Source organism: Aplysia californica, unplaced genomic scaffold, assembly GCF_000002075.1.
Source record: "Aplysia californica isolate F4 #8 unplaced genomic scaffold, AplCal3.0 scaffold00069, whole genome shotgun sequence".
In the NCBI taxonomy this organism is placed as follows: domain Eukaryota; kingdom Metazoa; phylum Mollusca; class Gastropoda; order Aplysiida; family Aplysiidae; genus Aplysia; species Aplysia californica.
The window spans coordinates 1367564-1392630 of NW_004797339.1; the positions used below are offsets into that span (position 1 = coordinate 1367564).

General features: G+C 40.4%; 1 protein-coding gene across 1 annotated transcript in view; it reads left to right on the forward strand.

Moving 5' to 3' along the window:
* Positions 1–25067, forward strand: part of LOC100533349 (cytoplasmic fragile X interacting protein) — a gene marked incomplete at its 3' end in the record, with an annotated part of 113925 nt that overhangs the window by 47254 nt on the left and 41604 nt on the right. Inside the window, 6 exon segments of the mRNA NM_001204643.1 lie at positions 9500–9653; positions 11021–11103; positions 11440–11513; positions 19642–19738; positions 23388–23464; positions 23806–23914. Coding sequence (NP_001191572.1) covers positions 9500–9653; positions 11021–11103; positions 11440–11513; positions 19642–19738; positions 23388–23464; positions 23806–23914 — 594 coding nt within the window.

Here is a 25067-nt window from a genome sequence, read left to right on the forward strand (position 1 = left end):
CTTCATCATCAGTTTCATCAACAGTGGTAGCACATGCACATAAAAAACTATGTTAAACAAGTGAATGTTTTGCTTTTTAAAAAAAGGAAGAAAAAAGAAAAGAAAAAAAGAAAAGACACATTGAGATATCAAGTAAGGGTAAACTACGGTTTAAGCATGCGCAAATAAGTTATTGACACTACCCTAATGGGAAGGATGGACCTGCTAAGACGGAACCAACTTATCAACATCAGGTTTCAGATTGGTCAGTAGCAGACGCAAATCGCTACGCTTCGTCAGCAACCTTGTCACTGCACTGAATCCCCTTTCTACTAGATAAGAGGCGGGAAAAGAGATGAACAACAACTTGATCTTTTCCCACAGGGAGGGTCTTGCACAACAGTTTTCAACCAGAATGACTGGTACGGCTTTTTGAACAATGGTTAGATTTCAAAGTCACATTTCATCGTCAGAAGCTCTTCTTCAATTGCTACTTGCAAGTTATCTTCTGTTTCAGTGTTCAATGGGTCCAGTATCCAGTATGGAATTTCCAGTTAAAAAATATCAGGAGGCTAAACCTTGTCTTCATATCAGCGTGCAAATCTCCGAGGTGGTTGCTATATATATTTGTAGTTCCTCGTCAGAAATGCGCCCTTCTTTCAGTGTCTTCGTCAAGCTAGGAAACTGAGAAATTTTCTTCTGCCAATGTTTTGGGGGATCATTTCCAATTTCGACAAGAATGACGAAAGCCTTGATCAGATTGGTGTCATCCCCCTGCAGCTGAAAGTTGAACTGGTTGAAATTTGTGAAAAGATCTGTGAGGAGCGCAATGTTGTTCTTGTGTTCTTTCAGTTTATTGCAGAGATCAATGTCTGTTTCTTGAAAAAAAAACCTCCAGCACAGAGTCAAACAGGCAGAACAATAATTGTGTTCAACAGTTTCCTTTCGAGAGCCACCAGAATTCAATGTGCAAAAGTAAGCATTGAAAGTACACGTCATTTTCAATCTCGAGTTCAAAGTGTGGACTTTGATATTGTTCACACACTTGATGCCAATGGCCAGTGTGTCATGCAGACTATCATTCAGGTTTTTTACAACCAAATTCCGTCTGTGAATGACACAGTAAATAGTAAATACTCCATGGACTAATTTCTTCCAGAAGTTCATAAATCCACGTTTCCGACCTGCCGTCGACGGTGCCCCATCTGTTGCACAGGCAACTGTATTGGTCAGAGGGATCTGTTTCTCCTCGAAAAATTCTTGGACCACTTTGAAAATGGACTCGCCTTTGGTATCTGTTTCCGACATTTTCGCAAATAACAATTCTTGCATTATTTCCTCACCTTCTATGAACTGATATCCAGTTAAAGGCTGAGCTCACGTCCTTTCAGCATTTTACACAGTGATTCCTCAACATTAGCTGACATCTCATCTAAACGTTTTTGAATGGTATTTGCACTTAGTGGGAAAACTTTCAACACAGACTCCGGGGTGCGTTGCAGGACAAGCTGACCACCTCTCTTATCGCAGGCAATATGAGGTCCTCACCGATAGCATGGTGTTTCCCTGCCTTTGTAATTAGCCGAGATATATTATATGTTGCTCGTAAGCCTTCATCAGCTTGATCGACGTTGGCTGCAAACATCGGTTTCACTGATTTTCATTTCTGAAAATTGATCTTTAGAGTTTTGAAGTATGCCACATCTTTGTCAGATTTGTCGTGATGAATCTTCTTTATATGGGATTTGCGGGCTGGGAAAGAAAGTTCTTAGTTATTAGTGTAAACTATGCCTAAGCTATCAATTTTTGTTTTTGTTTTTGTTCTTTTATGTGGCTTTTTTCCCCTCATCATTTTTTATGTTGCGTGTCATGAAAATTTCCCACCGCCCCCTTAGCGCCCATCAGCGCCCCCCAATCGCCTAGTTTCGCCACAGTGCCCCCCAAACTCTCGCAACCGCCCCCCTGGGGGCAGTAGCGCCCACTTTGAAAACCACTGATCTTAACCTTCTAATTTGTGCATCTCTATCTCTCAAGATTTGTTGCTCCATTCCAGTAGAATGTAAATATCATAGACATAAGCCAATGACTTTCGGCTGACGTCAATGCACCGATCATTCCTTTCATCGAAAGGGGGCTCAGCTAGTATAATTTACAGGACAATGTATTGTTTGTGCAATTGTAGGATAGGAAAATATTGTATGTTACACAAATTTTCAAAATATTTTTTGCTGTGATGTTGCGTAAAGTATGCTAATATATGCTAATGAGATGACTTATGATGCCTATAAAATTCGTGGTCATGACTGTTCAGCATAAAAAGTTATGGTAAGGTGCCAAGTTTCAACGCTGTAAGCAGATTAGTTCAAAGACTTTGTCTTTCAGTCTACTGAGGGTTGTGCTGGCTTTTGCTATTCATAATGGCGGTCCTGCAATGGAATGCCGGCGGAATCCGACCTTCCATTGCAGAATTGCAACATTTACAGGCCACACTGTGCCCACGGGTGGCCTGTATTCAAGAAACAAAATTCGCCCCGGCTTCAACCATAGACTTAAGAGGATTTACTGCGTACCATCACATTCACACGGAGAACCAGATTGCTTCCGGTGGTACCACCATCTACACCGACAACCACACACTCCACAGACAAGTACATCTTAAAGCGACCCTCCAGGCTATTGCCGTACGGGTCACCCTGCACAGACCAATCACGATCTGCTCAGTTTACATCCCACCAAATTACCCCCTCAAAATAACCCAACTAAATGACTTAAAGTCCCAGCTCCCAAAACCCTTTATTTTACTAGGTGATTTCAATGCCCACAGCCCCCTTTGGGGAGACAAACCTATAGACCAGAAAGGTAAAATAATAGAAAACTTTTTATTTCAAAATAACATCTGTCTCTTAAATGATAAATCCCCAACTTACAGAAACAGAGCCACTTATGGCACTTCATCCCTTGACCTCACTTTTTGTACCCCTGACCTTGTCCCAGATCTTGAGTGGTCTGTGCTGGATGACCGTACGGACCATTTCCCAATTCTTCTAAAAAACAATAGCCTCCAAACGACCTGATCCCAGAACGCTTCAACTTCAAAAAAGCAGACTGGGACGGGTTTGCCAATCAATGTTCCCTGATTCTTAATCCCAATTTCGACCACAACTACAATAAATTCCACGAAAAGCTTTTAGAAATATGCCACAAACACATAGCAAAAACAAAAACAAAACCCCGGAGGAACAAGATCTGGTTCTCTTTGGAATGTGAGGATGCAGTAAAGAAAAAGAAGGCAGCGTATCGAAAGACCGTCAACAACACCACCATAGAAAACAAGATCAATTATTTAAAGGCTCGAGCTGTGGCACGTAGATGCCTCAGGGAGAGCAAAAGACAATCATTCCAAAAATACATCTCCAAAATCAACAGCCAGACACCACTCAACCAAGTTTTCAAAATTGCTAAAAAATTCTTAGGTAGACGCACAGACACCATTCGGCACGTCCAGAGGCCGGATGGAACAACAGCTGAAACACAAGTAGACATCGCAAACACAATAGCTACATCTCTCGCCAAAAACTCATCCCAAGCAAACTACAACACCACTTTTCAAAACATCAAAACTAACAGAGAAAAACAACACCTAAACTTCCACTCAAACAACACTGAAACCTACAACGCAGACTTCACAATAGACGAACTAACATCGTGCATCTCGGACCTGGGCGATACAGCCCCGGGACCGGATGACATCCACAACCAAATCATTAGACACTTACCCCCAGAAACACTCACACTCCTACTATACATATACAACGACATGTGGCGGTCGCACTCCTTTCCGGAGTCTTGGCGTCTCGCCACTGTCATTCCAATACCCAAACCAAACAAGGACCACACACACGCATCCAATTACAGACCAATAGCACTAACTCTTGAAACTAATTGAAAAAATGATTCACAGGCGACTCATGTGGTTTCTGGAAACGACGGGCTCGCTGAGCGGTCTCCAGTGCGGATTCAGGAAAACTCGATCCACTCTGGATCACCTGGTCCGCCTGGAGACCTTTATACGCGAGACGTTCGCTGAAAGAGGCCACATGATCGCCATCTTTTTTTTACCTAGAAAAAGCCTTCGACACAACCTGGAAGTACGGCATTCTTCGAGACCTGCACGCACTCGGCATACGCGGTCACCTCCCTGCCTTCATTGGCAACTTCCTGAAGAACCGTTCCTTCCAGGTTCGTGTCGGATCCTCCCTTTCAGACCCCCACCAACAGGAGGAAGGAGTCCCCCAGGGGAGCGTCCTTTCTCCTCTCCTATTCGAAATTAAAATAAATTCCATAGTGAAAACCCTCCAAAACAGCATAGACAGCTCGTTATACGTTGACGACTTCTTGATATGCTGCCGTTCGGAAAATCCTCATTTGAGATCTATGGAAAGGCAGCTGCAAACGCAGCTGCACAAACTCGAAACGTGGGCAAACAATAACGGTTTCAAGTTCTCCCCGTCAAAGACGGTTGCAGTACACTTCTGCCGAACAGGCAGATGTGTGCTGCAGCCGGATTTGACACTATACGGGGAAAGGATTCCCGTCCAGGACCAAGCTCGTTTCCTCGGCGTCATTTTCGACAAAAAACTCACATTCATACCACACATCAAAGACCTTCGTGTGAGGTGCCAGAAAGCGTTAAACGCTTTGAAAATTCTATCGAATCCGGAGTGGGGCGGGGACTCAAAACACCTTCTCCACTTGTACATCTCCCTTGTCCGGTCCAGGCTTGACTACGGCTGTCAAGTCTACGGATCGGCAAAACCACACGTCTTAAAAATACTAGATCCAATACAGAACCAAGGACTCCGCCTCGCTCTGGGGGCTTTCCACACTTCTCCGGTGGAGAGCCTCCAGGCCGAGGCCAACATACCACCACTCTCACTCAGACGCACACAACTCTCACTACAGTACGCAATTAAACAGAGCTCAACACCGGAAAATCCAGCACACAACAGCATTTTTAAAACAAACCCAGAAACCATAAACAAATTCCAAAACAACGAAAAACTCATCAAACCCTTCGGCCTCAGAATCCTTGAGGACCTCAAGAACTTACACTTTTCCAAACAAGACATCCAACAAATTCTTTTCCCCAACCTCCCTCCGTGGCACCTCACCAAGGCAAAAGTAGACTTACAGCTGACCACACACAACAAAGAAAGCACAAACACCAAAACTTTTAAAGCAGAATACAAAAAACTAATAGATAAATACCCCGGTGCGGAGCTCATCTTCACGGACGGCTCCAAAAAAGACAATGAAGTGGGCGCCGCAGCCCTATCACCCAACAATACACACCAGAGGAGACTCCATCCTGAAGCCTCCATTTTCACTGCGGAGGCCACTGCCATTGACATGGCACTGGACTCTGTAGAAAATTCTCCTAACAAATCTTTCCTTATCCTTTCTGACTCTCTGTCTTGCATCACCTCACTCACAAACTACACACTCTTACACCCAAAAATAGTTAGGTTACAACAGAAAATTCATACACTATCCGAAACAGGAAAAAACATCATGTTCGCATGGATACCCAGCCATGTGGGCATCTGAGGAAACGAGCAGGTAGACGAACTGACGAAGAAAGCTTCATCCCTTCTTCTGGGATCAAGGACAAACACTCTCCCACAGACTGACTTTAGAAATAAAGTAAAAAAGTACACCTCCAGTCTGTGGGAGAGCCAGAAAAATAATAAACTATATGAAATAAAACCCAAACTAGATCAGCGAAATCCTTCGGACCTCTCCAGAAGAGACGAAGTCATTTTTACTCGATTGCGCATCGGACACACGGCCCTGACCCACAATACCTCCTACAGGGAGAAGAGAAGCCGTTCTGTGTCGGATGCGACACAGATTTTACCGTTAGACACATTTTAACAGAATGTCTAGACTTTGGAGAGATCCGAAGGAAATATTATAAATGCAAGAAATTGCAGGATATTTTTTCCGTCGTTGTTCCCAGCAGAATTTTGAATTTTATAAAGGCCATTGGTGGCCTTTATGGCAAGTTGTAAAATAAAAAATGAAAACGTACTATTTAAAATTTTTATTGTTACTTATAAGAGTTGTTTTAAATCACAAATATATTTACACTAAATTTTTATATTTTAACATTTTAGAATTTTAAAGTCAATTAGTTGACCAGTCGTGGAGTGAACTTTTGCGAAAGTAAACAACTTGTGTTTCGCGCGCTCATATGACCTTAACAGTTGCGAGCGCCGTAAAACCCTATACTATATACACATACATGATTTGCTGTTGATCCTGATTTTTTTCACCAAATCCCGATTTTTTCTCCCTGAGATCCTGATTTTGAGATTTCATAGAGTGGCAGGTCTGCATATTCATATGCTATGTGTCTGGTTTTTCGTGGTTCTCTGCAGCATCATCATGTCTGTGCGTAGCACCTGTGTGGACTGGATGCGTGGCACGGAACCGCAAGATGATCCTGCTCTCAGTGGAAAAAAGGATCCCAGCGATGGGTTCAAAATTAAAGTGCCGCGGCGCAATGTCGGACCGTCTTCCACTCAGGTTAGTAATTGCAGAAGGTCAATGATTGCAGCAAGGGACATTCGCTCGTCAGTTGGTTTTTATTTAGATGTTGATGTGCTTCCTATTTGTCATTGAACTTGTAAACATTTTTTACATTTCTTTTCTTTATGCTACTACTTTTTATCCTCGTCTTTCATTTCCTTTTGTCATAACTGCTATGACCATAGTTTTGTTGATTGTTTACTTTTCCTTCAATATAGAAGCACAAAAAGTTTAGTGCTGACGTCCTGCTAAGGGCTGATGGTATGTATAATGACACCCTTAACAGAAAAAGAGATAATTGGTTTCATACTTTCTAAACATTTTGTACTTCAGTTTCCATTTTATTCTAAAAGAAGGGAGTGAGCTAGGCCACCAGAGCTGATTTTACAACATGGATCAATGGAAGCATTCACTTTTCCACTCGCTTTGGCAACTATTCTTCTTGTTTGTTGTCTAGCTCTGTTGTATGTTTGGATAGCTCAAGACAGGCTTTATGTCTTTAGTGGTTTGGTTCATTTTGGTGTAATTTAGAGGTGTTTTTTTTTTCTCAACTCTTAACTCTTTTAACCCCATCAGACGCTAAATTTTTTAGTAATGACTAAGCCTTTGTTTTCACCATTCAGAAGTTGGAGGCAAGCTTTTAGGGTTATAATGAGTTACAGTGCACCAGGTTTAGAAGATTGTAGAAAAAACTCCGGGAAACAGTGGAAAAAAACTCAGGGTTTAAAGAGTTAAACCCCTTGGGACGCTTGGAACGTCTGGTGGTAATAGACATGTTTCCCATCGACGTTGATAGCGTCCGATACTACTGACAGCTGTTTTGTTTCCTTTAGTGTTAATTTTTGCTTGTTTTTCGAAACTTTTCCCGATTTCAGTTTTGTAGTAATTACTAAGCCTTTGTTACCGCATTTTCGAAGTTGGAGGCAAGCTTTTGGGGTTATAATGAGATATAGTGCACTAGGTTTAGGTGACTGTAGATGAAACTCCGGGAGACTGTGGAAAAAACTCTGGGTTTAAGAGTTAAGTCATGGAAATATGGAACGTTTCAGACTTTTTTTTTGAGCATGACAGGCTGAGAAAAAAATCGAAAAGATTAGAACCATTCCAGGCTCGGAGATAGAAATTGTAAAGGTTCAGCTTCTTAGGTAGAATGTCTTACAAGTATCAAAGATCAGGATAGAGAATTTATTTCAAAGTTTAAAAGAAGTATTGGAAAGGCAAATCGAAAGTTTAAGTATTTGATACTTCTGGAATAATTCTTGCAATGCCAGTTCTTGATCTTGAAAAGTATTTGATCTGTATCTGACTGGCTTTACGGGAAGTCCCACTCTATGTAAGTAACAATCATCTTAACGTCTCATGCGTAGCTGCCAACCAGCACGAAAAACTATATTAAATAGTATAGAGGGTTTGAGTATGGAAGCCCATTTGCTTGTTGGAAAACATAATATCTGTTTTTCAGTATTGCTCCTCATGGACCCACTCAGCCTGGTTTAGCTATGACAGGCAGGATTAAAACAGCTGGCTTCTTAAATGACTAAAATTATGTAATTAGGGCGCTAAACACTTGAAACTACTGACAATTACAAATTTGCCTGTTTTTTAGTGAGAAAAATAGATATACAGGGTGACTGTCACTAGAATTCAAATACAGTCAAACCTGTGTAAGACGGCCACCCATTGTCAAGGAGAAAAGTGGCCGTATAAGACAGGTGGCCGTCTTAGGCAGGACTGATCAAGATGAAGAAAACAAATTATTCCTATCAGAGGTCCCAATCGAAAGTAGCCGCATTCTTGTTTTTGTTGGTGGTGGTGGTGGTGGTTTGTATTTTGTTTGTAATTTTTATTTTGTTGCTGATTTCGCAAAAGGGTGACAATAAAACGAAATGTATCAGACGAGGAAGACTGAGTGCCATGTAAAAACAAACTCATGGGTCGCCACCACTTGGAGAACGAGCGACGTTTCTGTCACAAGTTCATGACGTCCTTTGTTACTTTGTTACAGACTGGGTAAACAGTGACCACTCATCTCCCTTACGATTTGTGTTTAAGTTCTGGGCGGGGCTTATGGGTTATGAGGGATCACACGCTTACCTCACCAGCAGCTGAAAATTGGTAGCTATTGGTCAACAGTGGGAGGGGCCTACGCAACATGATCGGTTGGAGGGACTACCTAACAACAGCGACAGGGGATTGAATTATGACGGCTCGCCCACAACGCCAGGGGCCAAAGCACAATTTATGACTAAACGAAATGGAGTCACTAAGGTGGCCGTCTTAGACGGGTGTTATTGCTTAGTGTGATAGGGGTTGTGTGTTGAAATAAGGTGGCCGCGGCCACGTTGGACAGGTGCCCGTTTTACACAGTTAAATTATATAGAAAAAACGCAAGGGGGGAAATGGAAAGTGGCCGTTTGTACAGGTGACCGTCTTATAGAGGTGGCCGTGAGGGCAGGTTCGACTGTAAATCAAATAGTTTTTATTTTTTCAAATCTGAAGTTTGCAGTTTTAAAATTCAACTATGTGGACAGGATGTGTCAACAAAGTTTAAAACAAATTGAGTAAGGAATTTTGAAATGGTAACCGTTTTTAAAAAAGCACTAAAAAAAAAAAGAAATCGTAAAAATGGAAGCAGCAAATTTGTAACACATGCATTTTGAGTATTCAAAGTCAAAGTTTTTAATCTAACCATTTAACATTAAAGTTTGAGTAAAAATTCAAATCAAAGTGACAAATTTTAATTTCAACCGTAGATATTCATGCACTTGTTTTTGAAAGCTGTTAATCACTTATGCGTGCGAGTGCTGGTCGGTGTCGTGAATTTGATTTTCAATGTTTTTTTTCTACTCATCAATTGTTTGAGGGTGTTGCTGGTTAACCCTGTCTTTGAATGGCTATGCATAAAATTTGTATGTTTTTGTGTCCTCAGCTGTATATGGTACGCACCATGCTGGAGTCCCTGGTTGATGAGCGCGGTGGGGGAAAGAAGAGTCTGCGGCGGGAGATGGACGAGCACCATGTCCAAGCTATTGAAGAGTTCCACAGGAAATCTTTCTTCTGGAACTATTTGCTCAACTTTAATGGTAGGTGTTAAATCTGAAAATTAATTTTTGAGATGTTGGTTTGATTTTTGAATTTTTTTTGTCTTATTCTGGTGTCTCCTGCAAGAAAACATTGTCCACTATGTCTTCAATGTCACTTCCTGATATTTCATCATGCAGCAATGTTTTAGGGGAAGACTTCTCGTCTTCAGAATGAGCACATTTGTCAGATTTCAAAAGTACCAACTGGAGAAAACGTTGACCCCTGCTGATGGAAAAATCTTTTGTGAAGAATACAACTATACGCATTTCTCTTGACAATTCTTGAGAGACCACTTGAGTTGTTTCGCATGTAATAGTACGAATTTGTCAAGACACAAAATTGTGGTCACTGTTGATGGTCATAAAAAACCAGTGTTGTACAGCATCACGTTAAAAGTCTTTAAGCGGCAGCAAAGTGTGTTGTTTTGATGGTTGCCAGCTGTTTAGATGTTAACCTGTAGACAGAATGGCCGTTGTCCATTACTCTACAAGGATATAGCCCTCCTGATGTTAATGGGGTATTGCATTTTAATTTTGATGCTTCCCGATTTGCTGCTTCTTGTAATGTATTATATTGACTTTGAAGTTAGGGAAAAAGGTGGCATTTCAGTTTGAAGTGTGAACAGCATTATTGGTACTAGTAGGACAGAAAGGCTGTTTTCAGTATACGGGCATAGACCTTCAGATGTTTGATCGGGCATGGAATTTCAATTTTGCTGCTTGTTGGTTTTCTACTTTAAGTGTGAAGAACCTTATTAATACTTAATCTGTCCCTTCACCATGGGCAATGTTGTGGGCTTTCCTGCAAAACTACCCCCTTCGATCTAGATCCACCATGCAAAGAAAAAGGACCCTATGCAAGCGATGTGGTTACGCAAGATAGACCAAAGGGCATTGCAACTAAAGCCCATTAATATTTCCTAACGAAAGCAACACAGTGTGATGGCTGAGCAAGCTGAGCTGCCGGGCACAAAACTTCAATGCGCTTTTCTGGCGTTGCCGAGTTATATGCCCGACGGCTTTCAAGCAATAGGAGATAAGAGTTTTTTTTCATAGGAGATAAAAGAAAATTAATTAGCTCTTCAATGTCTGTTGTGTTTTGGTTAGGTCTTAGCCTTGCACTCTTTCGACATGATTTTATTTACTTGTAGGGAAGCCATTTTGTTGAGAATGTAGGGTTATCCTTGCCAGGCAAGGAGAAGCAGCTTACCCTCAATGTTACCTAAATTGTGTCAGTTGCGGTGTAAAACACTCAATTTTAAGATGGAATGAAACATTTTTGTGTGTAGTCTGATGGTTGTTTCTACCTGTTAGTCTGCTCTGTGCTGTTTTTACCCTTCCCTGATAATCCCAATTTTTTCCTCCAGCTTCCTTGTTTAACTGCTGTGACTTGTCCCAGTTGTGGTACCGTGAGTTTTTCCTAGAACTCACCATGGGCAAACGTATTCAGGTATGGATCTGTTTTTTTTTCTCTTCTGTTTCTTTTTAGCGTTTGTTTGATATGGGTTTTTTTGTTTGTTTTTTTGTGAACCAGTTATATGAGCTGCCTTCAATTTGCCTTTTGTGTCTTAATACTGGTTTGATCTGCTTGTTATAGATATCATTTATTTTGATTCAACTGATTTGCTGATAAAGGAGAATGATTATCAAAAGTTTTGATTTCTTGTGACCTGAAAGCCAGCCTGCAGTGTTTATAATGTTTGCCTATGTAGTGTTCAATGGCATTGTAAAGGGGACAAAAAAATTCCTGAAATTTTCAAATGAATCAAAGTTGTGATGTCCACAGTTCCCCATTGAGATGTCCATGCCATGGATTCTGACGGACCATATCCTGGAGACAAAGGAGCCCTCAATGATGGAGTGAGTGCTTTTGACTTATGTGTTTGGAAGAAGAGATGTAGCTTGGCATTTAATGTCGATATAATTTTGGCTCTTGTTTTATCTTTTTTGCTTAGGTGATAGTGTCAGTTTTTGTGCCCCTTGTTGTCTTGTTCTTTTGTACACCTGTCCGTTCTATTCCCCTTATGTAATTTTTGCTTGCGGTATTGCTAGTCAGTCAATCACTCCTCCTTTCTTTACACCTGCTGTTATGGGCCGTCTTGATTCTAGTGAAGTGTAGCCATCACTGGTGTCAACTTTTGCTGTGAACTATCAGCCCTAACCTTCTTTGTTGTGATCCATTGACCAATAAGTAAATTTCTTCCCCTTTGAAAATATCAGGTTTGACTCTAGGTTCATGGCAGCTTGGTGATTGGGTAATTTAGGTTTGTCATCTAATTTTCCTCTGTTTATTGGACCTATCATCTATGGTGGAATGGTTATACTCTTTGCTGTTGCCCCCAAAAGACATGTGTTTGATCTAGAGTATGTCAGTCTTTCTGTCGGGATACTGTATCCCACTCGTCCAGGGTCAGCTAGAACTTGCAGAGTCATAGCTTCTATCCTCAATACGTTTTGCAACGTAAGCGCCTTACCTATGTTTGCAGGTCTTTGCCATGATTCATGATCCTTTCCCCTTCTTATTCTTTTGTTTCAGTTTTATAAAAGTTTATCAAATCCTCCGTAATGACCAGTCAGTAAATATCTAATGCAAACAGCTGTTTGGGTTGTGGGACTTATTCTACCCAGTTACAGTAAACTGAGAAACGCGGGGAAAGCTGTTTGTGTTTCATTATGATCTTCTTTTGTTTACACATCATCTTTTTCTTCTGATCTTTCTATGTATGTAGAATCTATGACTCCTTTGAGAGTGAGTTTTCTTAGCGTCTGTTGGGGGCACTCTCGAAAGTGACCCGAAATTTGTCATGTAAATCTAAAAGTGTTCAAGCAACTCAACTTCTGACAGCAAGAAACAGTTCCAAAATGATATCTGAATACTTTTAGAAAGTTTGAAAGTGAAAAACGAAAAAGCAAGCTCTTTGTTGCATGCACAACTACCTGATGCCAGTGTGTCGAGGGGCGATGTGAAAGGTTGTGAACTAGCGAGCACCGAAGAGGAGGGCTGCATCTTGAAGTGGTGTGAAAAACAGCACGCCAATGTGACGCATTTAATGACAATGATGTCAGGAACATGCAGAGAAAAAAAAATTGACAAACCCACAGAATTGTTTGAAGGAACACAGAAAAACAATAACTGTCGATTTTGATTGTTGAAGAAAGCATTGGCTAATTGCGTCCAGGTGGATCAACATTCAGAAATCTAACTTGGGTATTTTGCATGCAATAGCAAAAGCCTGACTGTTACACGACTAATGTCAGGAGCTGTCACTCTTTCAACTTTTCATATGTTGGAACTTTGAGGAACTGGCTCAAAGAGAGGAGAAACCCTCTCTGTTATTCAGTTATTCACTTTATCAAAACATGTCCGGCATAGACCATTTAGGTGACGGTGAACCAGCAGGGGAATTTTGATTGCAGCAGGGGGTTCCCCGCCAAGCGCCTTATCACATTTAGGTCTCGGTGGTCAGCTCCCTGTTGCTGCTCTGGCTCGGCTGACTTAATTTTTGGTACTTTTCAATGTATAGTTTTAGGTTATCCTTGTAATTTGGTGATAACCTTTTAATGCACCCAAAGCAGGCATTTCTGCTCTTGAGATTAAGAAAAGAATGGACTATGTAACTTGTCAGGTTATTTCATGAGAAGCGCTGAGGTCGGCAATGCTAAATTGTAACAGTTTTTGGACATGTGAATGAAACAAAAATCAGTTAAAAAAACGCGTCTCAACACAAACTGTAAACTTTTGGAACATGAGCGACATACATTGATGGAGATACTCAGAAAATATCGTATCTGTGCAGATAATAGAATGCTGTATTTTTGCTACTTTATCCATCTGGGACACAATTCGCAAAGAAGTAATTCCTCCACATACAGCTTTATATGTCTAATACAATCATGAATATTTGCATACTTTCTCGAAAGTTTATAAAGATTACCCTGTAGTCTCTCTATGAAGAAGTACAAATCAATCTTAGGGCCAGAATATGTCTACAATGCAATACACGAACAGTACCTGTTACACTCCAGAAATTCCTTACTTTTCTTAAAACGATAAGTCTAGGTTTGGCAAGTTGACTGAATAACAGGGATCAGTTATGGTTACTGGGTTTTCAGAATAATTTCCTGCATTCCAGTGACACTGAATTAGCACCAGATTTTTCCAGCTTTTATTTTCGTTTCTATTACCATTTGCCATAACTGACATTGTTCTGATTTCTTTATATTCATAAGTGTCGGAGTATATTTTCAACACAAAAACTAAGAATGAATGTGTTAGTTGTCATTGTTTTTATGCCACACACACAGCGGATAAAATACCGTCCAGACCGCTCACTTAGTTTTCCTTCCCTGGTTCCTCCCCGACCATCCTCACCACCTAGCCCGCCCCGCCCGACAGCCCAGCGCGTAGTCATAAATCACTTGTCAGAGGGGTTAATTGGGGTGACCGCAGCGCCACTCCTCCTGTGCCGGGGCAGTAGTAAATATGGCGTTTTAGTGCGAATTGAAAGCCTCCTAACTCTGAAACTATCAATGCTACAAGGCCGATTGAGATTTCATTGTAACGTGCTATGTTTGACCTGTAAGCCGGTATAACTTGTTTTCTTGCAAGTCCGATTATATCAGTTTTACAAGGGATTTAAGTAAGTCTGTGATTTTCAAACTGGCATCTTCAATTTTTAGAACTTTTTCAGTTTGGATTTAAATATTTCAATCCGGCCCCCAACGATTTAAACAGAAATTCATGTATCAACTGTGGTGACAATTTTCATTTACATGCGCAAGTTTCAAGTGCACTAAGTTATTCTATGATTTTCTGTGATTTTTAAAAAATACCAACCCACCACTCTGAACATTCATCCTTGCTGTTTTTAGTTTTCTTGCCTCTACTACATCTGATTTTCGTTGTCATTTTTAACAATATATTTGTCATGGAGTGCCACACTCAACATGATCATAGGGTGGGCATTGTGCTCAAACATCATCGCCTTCTTGAGGAGGCTGCACATGATATAGATGTACAGCTGGTCCATCAATGTATGGAGAATTGCACGCCTGGAATAGGACAAAATGTGCATATCTACGGCAAAAAATGAAAGAGGGCTGAAAAAAACCGAGGAGGACATTCAATTGTTACAGGGATGTCAGGTTTTGTCAGATAATCCACAAGAAGCAGAGAGATTTGAGAGGGAGGGTTCTAGTGTACATGATCAGCTGTCAGAGTTAGAGTTTGAGGAGCTTATTCCAAGGTCAAGTCCTGCCTGCTCTGAATTTGATAACATCCTCAAACAACACAACATCACACCACTGGCCTACCACAGCCGTTCATTTATAGGAAACAACTGCCATAAATACATCACAGCCCATGTGTACAGACAGCTAGCATCATTTTTAACAAAAGGAACAGTTGCATGTACACGAAATCAAAGCATAATAGACACGCATTAATTGTTCTGAGAGAGAAATTTGTTCACGTAAAAGACACCTTCAAAGTCATGCATCACACGATATATGTCTTTATACAGAAACATATTTGGCAAATAAAAGGTCTTGAGTCGATAGTGCCGTAAAACACGTGCTACTCAATCATAATCAATCAAAAGAAAAGGTCATCCCCAAACAACACATCCTTGAGAAACACTGCGTTCCTTGGATACAAAAATGTGGGTTTGGAATGGCCTTTCATGGTGAGCAAGGGGGTGAGCTCATTCATGCAACCATGGCCAAGCTGGAAAAACGAGTAGCAGCAAAAACAGACAAAGAAAAACACGTCAAAACAATCATGCAGTCACAACACGTCCAAACCCACCCTGAGCTACTCTGTCGTGTGCACCACCAATCAAAAGATGAAAGCTTACCGCGGAAAAATGAGATAATTCCTCCAGTCCAGCAATATTGTGTTCTTTTTGTATTTTGTGTTTAGGTTGTGTTTTCATAAGTGTATCGGCAAGGAAGGATCTGTTCTGTAGTTACATGTATCGTGGATATCGCTATGAAAATACAAGGTCGCAAAGCAAGAGTATTGCAAAAATCAACTTCAAACCTGAATAATTACGGATCCAGAAACTTCGTGCATATGCCCCTTTGTCAGTACAAATTTCATTATGTTCTCAGTCCTGTGTGCAAATTTGATTGAAATCGTTGGGGGCAATCACATTTAAATTGATGTTTATAATTGATTACCCATGACACATTTATCAAATTTGGTCCCCTTTTTGAGAACTTCACAGCTTTTAAGTGTAACATACTATGTTCTTCCGATTTCTTCATTTTCTTCCTTAATATGTTGAATATTTACGTGGTCTTTATTAAAATATTAATCTTACATTAGCTTTGGCTCACTGTGCTGGTAAACTTTGCAAAAAATACAAGAGCGCTGCCGGTATTCGGCTGATTAGGGAAATCCCCGGCGGCGCAGGTAAATGACCCCGTGACCTGGGGAAGCGCAGGCTTGCTTGCCTCGCGCCAGCCGAAACTAAATGGGCGCTCCATAACCGCTGTGCACAATATGTTTATCTTTGATCATGTATTTACAGTTTTGTGTTTAAAACAAAATCGCATATTATCTTTCTTGGTTGTATGCAGGCTGCCACAGACACAGCATAATTCATGAACAAACGCAGAGCACCTTTCTCTTGTGTATTTAATGGTAGAACATAAGCTGATGCTGAGTGTATTTTGTCACAAAATGCAGATTTGCACCTTTCTGTTCTTATAACTTGACTATTACTACATGTGCAGATTTAAGGTTGCTCATGGTAAAAGACATAATATTCGTAGTTGTTTATCACAGATTCTGGAGGGGTCTGTCGTGCTATTTAAAAAATAAAACAATCATTTCTTCATAAGTATGTAACTAAAATAGGACAAATTGGGTACCCAGAAATTAACCATTCCACTGCAGAATAAATCTCAAGACATTGAGCTTTTAATACTTCAGTGTAATGGTTTACCGTGTGGGATGGGGGAGAAGGTATAATATTGTTTCGAGTGTAGACGAAAATGCGAACTTCTAAACTGACATCGGTAAAGTCACTTTAGGGGAACTCCAGCGGGCTACTGAGTCAGGCTAACTAAAACTAATAGAATTGCATGAAAATTAACACCATGAGGTGAACAAATTTCGTACTTTCCCTTCAGGAGAAAGTTGATAAAGTGTTGGAACCACTTGGTAAGCAGGGGATCCTATAATTTAAACAGATGGTTCAGTGAAAAGAGATAGCCAGAGAAGTGGATGGGGATTTGTTGCATTCGTCAACAATAAAATCATACACAGTGCATCTGGAGCCTGCAGCACGGCTACATCAAGTATGCGAATGGAAATTGAAGCCATCACGAAAGCACTTGATTGGATGACCCAAAATCGCCCCCACACAGCCCATGCTGTTCTTATCACTGATTCCATGTGTACCCTCAGAAGGATGGAAAAAGGTTTCCTGAGAACAGAATGGATTCAAGCTATCGAACCAACGCCTATACGATTGCTCTCATGGATTTTCTACCCTGGCCATGCAGGTGTTAGGGGAAATGAAAAAGCTGACAGATTGGCTGGTGAGGTCACTTTAGTTGACAATATGGTTCAACCAGATAGGGTCGAGATCCTGAAATGTCTCTCTCGCCAGCTGATTGAGGAGGAAGATAGGGAGGCAGAGGCCAGTACTGCCGTGGAGAGGATGATGCTTTTGGGAATACAAAAAGGAAGCGGAAAATCTGGCATCCTTGCAGGAAAGAACAGAAGAACGTTCAACCAGATGTGCACTGGCACAATCAGTGGAAGGACCCTTGGCAACATTTTGAAGAGAGCAACGGAGCATCAATGGACATGTCTGGAGTGCAGGGATGTTGCTTCCTGAAACAATGAACAATGAATCTAGATTTATTTTTTAGAAAGCACCCTAAAAGCAACAGGAATGAAGGGCCAATGTTGTCAAGAAACTGGTCCTCAAGCTGGTTGATGAGGTCATAGAGTAGGCTAAAACAGCACCTGGACATGGATGGCTGGTGCCTCTATAAATAAATCATTGATGGTCTGGTCTGAGGTCATAGAGTCCAATGAATCTTACACTCTCAGTTTGTATCCTTCCTGACTATGAGAGAGGCATGTTCTCATTGAGTGACTGTAAGCTGAAGACAACACCACCAGATACAGAACCTTTATGTGGCAATAGAAGTGTGCCCAGGAAAGGCGTTCAGAGCTGGGGTGTCAGTGAGCAGATATAGGAAAAGAAACTTACACTGCACTAGGACTCAAACTGCCTAGTTGCACTGTGCCCTGGCTGTTTTGAGGTTTATAACTCAAAGTAAATTGAAAGAAGCAGCTGACTATACCGGTTCTTTAGGATATTGAGCTGTTCATAAAGCTGCCCACAACAGCACATTTTTCACTCATTCAGTTGAATTTTCTAACAATTTCAGTTAAATTATATTTTTCATGAATCACACATTTCTGAATAAGTGTCAAGATTATCAAAGAAACACTGTTAAATTGTTTAGTATGTGTATCGCGGTGTAAAATTTGTTTTGAAAACATTTCCTTTTTTTCTGCTTCATACGCTCTTTTGTCCTGTTGCGGCTCTACAAATTATGTCTGCATTGAAAAATATTTGAACTTTCCTTTGACACCAAATACAATTGTCTATGATTTAAAGCAGTGGAGATTCATTTCTTTGAGAATACCCAACAACCGCGCATATTCAGGGAATGCGCACCTGAAAGCCACATGATGCGAAAAGGTTGAATTATGTCCATGGCCCATAAAATATTTTCATTTTTAGTAAAAAAGGAGGTACTTTCTAGCAACAATGATTCTGAGATATGGATGAAAAGTATTTTCTTTTACAAATGTAAGTGTGGTGTACATATAGATCTATGTGAACACACCCTGACATTTTCTAATGGCTTTTACTGAATCATGTTGTGAGTGTTTGAGTAATGCTGTCTTTCAGCTAGAACAGCAGGGCAATTATCACTACTTTTAAGGAAAAAATTAATTGAGTACTATTGCTCCCCCATTTTCTTGTATGGCGCTGAGACTGGACTTATTTAAAAAAAACGAATAAGAAAAATAAAAATAAATGAAAATAATAATAATGAAACACTGTATTGATCCACGCAGGGAAATTTGAGTTACAGTGGCAAACATGCATACATAAACAGCTAATAAAACAAATATACATACAAAGAATACCAAATGCACAATATTACATTAATGCAAACAATTTTACAAACATACCATTACTAGTTGCCACTATGCAGCGCTGTGACATTTTAGCTCTGTTATCATATCTTGCTCAAGGACACACTCCAGTGACCACCCATGTCACCAGCACTTACTTGACATTATAAATTAGTCTTAACTCACCCACCACTTGGCCACTGGAGCTCCCCAAACAAAGAAAGCAGTGCAGCTTATCAATCAAGCAGCAAAATTTGCCATCATTGTAGTGTTCATCACGTCACTGATCATCCACTCTCCTGTATATGATCGTATCTCTGTTGAAAGTCTTGATGAGTAGGTACCATGTTTACCCCAGATACGATCATGCTGAGATGTAATCTCATCAATCTCGTCAACACAGATTTTTAACATTTTAATCGAAGTATTGAACCGAATTAAGGCGTGCTGTGAATTGTTGTGAATGCAACCAACTTGGATTTTGCACGTTCATACGACCTTATGCAGTTGCGAGCGCCGTAAAACTCTTACTAAACTAAACAAAAACTTCACTAGAAAGTCGACCTGCTCATTTCCTTGGATGCCCATATGGTTAGGTATTCATGCAAACTCAATACGCTTTCCCTGTTCCGGGAGCCAAGACTGTTATATTGGGAGCTGGAGAAGGGTCTTTTTAGTTGGGTTTTTTTTTATCCCTTGTGTGTTTTGACTCATGGGTTCCCCACCCACAGGGGACACCGTTCGGAAGTCCAGAGCTGTGCCAGGGCTACCTCGATGTTATACTTTTTATGAATTTCTATTCTATTCCATGCACAGATACATCCTCTATCCCCTGGACCTGTATAATGACAGTGCCCAGTACGCCCTCATGAGGTTCCGCAAGCAGTTCCTCTATGATGAGGTTGAAGCTGAGGTGAGACTTTAGATTTGCTTGCTCTTGATCTTTCAAGTACGAGAATGGCGCAAACTCCACTTTCGTGCTGAAAAACATTTACATTATTTTTTCTCCCTACTAGTTTGATTTAACTACAAGTCTAAAAATGTACCCTCGACTCTTCTTCTTCTTCTTTGTGTTCCCCTGATAGATCTCAAGGGTAGGTGACTGCTGGTTCTTCAACCTGCAATGCAACTGATTTTTCCTACTTCATACAGTGCTTCCACTCTTCCGTAGTTTTACGGAAATCCGTACTTTCTGCCAGTTCCGTACTTGTTCCTCCATCATTATCAACTCCCTCCGTAAAAATCTGCGACAGCGTAAGACAACCGAAATTCCGTAGCAAAAGAACTGTACTCACCTTCGTATCGTCTTGTATAGTATAAGTTACGGATATTTACGGTAATTCTCTTGACAATAGTTTGTTACGGTATAGAAACCTGCCAGATTGCACATTTCCTGCCATCGACTTTTAATCCGGTATGCCCCATGCTTTCATTGCGGGTTGGTCGGCAGTGCATTTTTTACCTGCAGATTGATTAAAATCTGGCGAACTTTTTGTGTCACTTTCCTCCTTTCTATCATTCCCTCATTCCCTCTGCCTATCTTCGGATTGTTGCCGCAGCTGGAAAATCTGCACGTTGATCAAGTAAATTGACTTGTGATCTTAGAAAATTACTATCAGAAAGAAACTTTTTCGCAAATTTATTGTCTAGAGAAATTATCAGTGCGAAGATTCTACAAAACGGGAACGCGATAAGGGCTGCGATGAAAGAAATAAAACTACTAAAATCAAGAATGATTCGAAGTGGTGTTCCGAGGTTGTGACATGCGACATTCAGACGTGAAAATTGAGGAAAAATAGGGTATAGGCTGGGTAACTGTATTGTGAAGGTGCCTATATATCTATTCATTATTCCCAGGTTTGCCTTTTCTATCAGTGGTGCGATGACAAATTAATTGAATTATAGTAGCAATGGAAGGGGAACCTGCTTTTAAACATTGCCAGCAAAGGAAAAGATATGTGTGAAGAATTCAAACAAGACAAAATCTTGGTGAAAAAATAGGTAGATCTAGTATGGGTTGTTTGCGATCTCTTCAAACAGGCTCCCAAATGCCATTTTCAACCCTCTAAAAGTACTAAATTCCAATTTCTTGGGGGGCTTCGGCCCCTGAACCCCCACCAGGATGCTGTCCCTGGGCCCTGCTGGGCCCCCAGATCCCCAGCAGAATTTTCCTTACTTTTCAGCTTCAGCTGCATTCCGATTTTGAAGATACTCTATATGTTTTTATAGTGACTACAGTATTTTCAGTTTGGGTAGAAATTAATACTGCCAAATCCCATTATATCATCTACTTTGGGACGAGCATGAAACTGGCAGTTCAATGGGATAGGTGGCAAAACGGGATAGCACCCACTGCCATCTTGACTAGTGGCTGGCTGGTATAGACTAAAGACAAATTGCGGCCACTCTTGACTCCTCTAGATCTGCCATTCACGATTAGCGAGCGCAGGGAAAAAGAGAAGCAATCAAATACATGTACAGCTTCAGCTGAATGTAAATGCAAATTGAAAATCTTCTACAGGATCAGCAGGTAGGCTATATTATGTGTCAAGGACTCTGTAGATGTGCCTTTTAAAAAACCCAATACTCGTCAATCCTCGGGCCTTCTCAGACCTTTCACACAGTAGTGTGAACCCTCGCAATATAAAATCCCCCTGGTGCCCACCAGCCTTTTGGTCTTTGGGCTTTGAAGTTTCTCTAGGCGACTTAAAAATTTCATTCCAATATTTTAAAAACACCGTGGAGATGACAGCAGATAACACAAGAGGAAAGGAAATGAAAGGGGGGAAAATATGAGAAATGTTTTTAGTCTCTATCAGGTTTCAAACCCATGACCTTTCAAATGAGAGGCAAACACATTTCCTCCTGACCAGACTAAAGAAAGCTGGGATATTAAAGGACATTGATCGCATCATTGTGAATTAGACAGAATCATTATGTTTTCTATTTGCTTTTTATTTTATTTTATTTTTTTACCAATTTCACTGAAATAGGATCATATCACCCCTGATTATGATTTTTGAAAATCCATTTTTTATTTGGTTACCCCAACCCAATTCCTGGCCGTCAGATTCTGACAGTCTTCATCGCTACATCACTTGCAGCTGTCTGACTTCAATACCCTCTGTGTATAGAGTCCCTGGAGTTACTCAGTGCCACCTCCCCCCCCCCCCAAAAAAAAAACAACAAAAAACAACGAAAAACCCCCCAACAAAATTGTGCCAAAGCCAGGAGTAAAATTGACATTAGTTTGACACGGTGTAAAAAAAATTATACGTTTTTGCATTGTGAGTGACAGCCTAGGCCAAGGCCAATGAGAGAATTAGAACCTAACCCCCAGAAAAAAACAAGCCCCCAAAACCAAACAGACTTGAAGTGTGGGGCATACCTACTGACACACAGATAGGATCAAAGGTTTGTGATGTGTCCCATTGGTTTCTTTTATGTTTGGAACAGTACTACAATATTTATGTTTCTTTTTTCTTCCTAATTTCTTACTCGCACTGTCATCTTGAAAAAAATATGTTGGAAATGGTTACAAAATCCAGGAGAAAACTGGAGAAAAAACAAAAAATGTTTTCTCTTTGATAAGTCTAAACCTGAGTTTTCATTTTTGCAAGGCAGCATTTCCTGATGCTTTTATAGAAATGATAATGTCTTTAGGCTGCAGTTGAGTAACATCATCTTTAGTTCATGCATAATTTGACAGTTTCTTTTTAACACCTTCCACCCACCCGGTGCCACAAGCACTTAACCTTTATTCCCACGTAACAGGATGCAGATGAAGCAGATCAGTACTATACCTGTATCTGGGCAAAATCTACCCCGATCATTATGAAATTTTCTGAACTTGTTGATGGCATTTTCACACAAAAAAAGGAATTAGAGCCACAACTAAAAACATTAGATCTATCACATTCATCACCCAAATCTTCATCATGGCGTCAATGTAAAGCAACACTCATGCTAGGTCTACTCGACATTTTTAAAAAATTCACTGCAGTTGTAGTAAACATAATAATTTTCGCGCTCAAAAACCATATAAACTGTTCCGACAAGAAATTTTAACTTTAACAAGTGTGTATGTCTAAAAGGAGATCATTGCTCCAATGTTTTTGTTGTTATATTACACTGTCGCCAATTGGCGTCCCATGGGGAAAAAGGGACAGCTTCCTAATGTCACTGATCAGCGTCCCATGGGGGGGGGGGGGGCAAAATGTTAAAACAAACCATATCTCTTTTCTCTGCAAACACTGAGCACTTGCCAGAGCATGACTCCATTTGCCCATTGACAACTTCATAAGTACTGTAAATAGAAGAGGACCCCTAACACCAATATGCTCTTGAGAGTTTGTGTTTTGCTAGAGTGAATTTAATAATGCTGTATTGGAATGAATATCAGAACTATTGTTGAAAATGGTTGATCTTGTGGATTCTGATTCCTTCATGAACTGTATCATCGAGTGGAAATTTAACATGTGCTTGCTTAATAAGTAAATTGACTTTGTCTGGAATGATGACCTCTGTTCATTGAATTATTTTAATACCATGGCCCTTTTCAGGTCAACTTGTGCTTTGACCAGTTTGTCTACAAGCTTGGGGACCAGATATTTGCTTACTACAAGCACCTAGCAGGCAGGTAAGGCTCCATGTTAGGGTAATGGTTTGGAGCTATGCTTTCCCCTGAACTTGCTACTTTTAAAATACTGTTTACTTTGTTCAAAGGATGATAGAAAAAGGAAAAAGAAATGCAAAGAGCTGTTCACCAAGCTCAGAGTTATGCACAAGTAAGAGTCATTGTTCATTATGTGAAATCAATTTTATAAGTTATGAAATAAGATGTGGCTGAGATCATTGCTAGGACGCAAGAAAACATTAATATTCATTAACATAATGGTCTTAGCCATATTCTATTGTGTAAATGGATCTTTTGTTTGTTTTGTTTGTAAAGAGCTTTGTTGTTTGTTTGAACTACTTCAGCATCATGTTGGACAAGAGGTTCCGTGCTGAGTGCATGAGCAGCGGAGAAAAGATCAACTACCCTGTGGCAAACCGCTACCAGACCTTGTTAAAACAACGCCATGTGCAGGTGAGTGTGGTCTTTAAAAGTGTGAATCATTTTGCAAGAGAAAAGTTCCTGATAATTGATAGGGTTCATACTTTTTCTTTGCTATTTGACAGTTTACTTCATTTTGTTCATGTTTCCCAAAAGGTCATAGACCTTGGATCTCCTCCATGTACTGGAAGATAGGTGGGTATGGTATGGTCTGCTCCTCCTATTTCTCGTCAATGTTACTCTTGTCCTTGGTTTACTTTGACATAATTTGGACATTACTGTGGAAAGTCGTGTGACTACAAGTCGAGGGCATTATCTGTCTCTACCATATGCTCTCTTCTCTCACACTCTAGTCCAGTCTTTGGGAGAAACATTGGAGTAACCAATTAAACAATAAACTTTATAATATCATGCCCAAACTGGGACCACGAAAACCTTCGGGCCTCTCCAGAAAGGATGAAGCTATATATACTCGATTACGTATCGGACATACCTCCTTGACGTCACATAAATACCCCCTGCAGGGAGAGGAGAAACCCTTCTGTGTAGGAAAAGATACTGACTTTGCCTTTAGATACCTACTAACGGAATGTTCGAACTTTAGAAAGAATCGAAGGAAATCTTATAAATGTACAAAATTTGAAAGATCTGTTCTCCATCGTTGATCCCAACAGAATCCTCAATTTTATAGATGCTATTGGCCTTTACAGTAAAATGTAAATATTACTGTTGTAATCAAATCTCAAATGTATTTTTTAAGATTGAAATTTTTACAATGAAATTTTTAACGAGTTAATCTGATCGTTGACCAAAACCGATCTGTGCTGTGAACTGTTGTAAATTCAACCATCTTTTGTTTCGCATGCTTATATGACCTAATGTAGTTACGAGTGTCGTGAAACTCTTACTAAACAAACATGATGTCAGCTATATCTGATTGCTAACAATTTGTCTTGGTCTATGAATAATATTATTCCTCGGCATTATATTTGACAAGAAACTCACATTCATTCCACGCATAAAAGACCTTCGTGTGAGGTGCCAGAAAATGTTAAATGCTTTGAAAATTTTATCACATCCGGAGTGGGGCGGGGACTCAAACCACTTTCTCCACCTATGCATTTCTCTTGTCCGATCAAGGCTTGACTACGGCTGTCAGGTTTATGGATCGGCAAAACCCCATGTC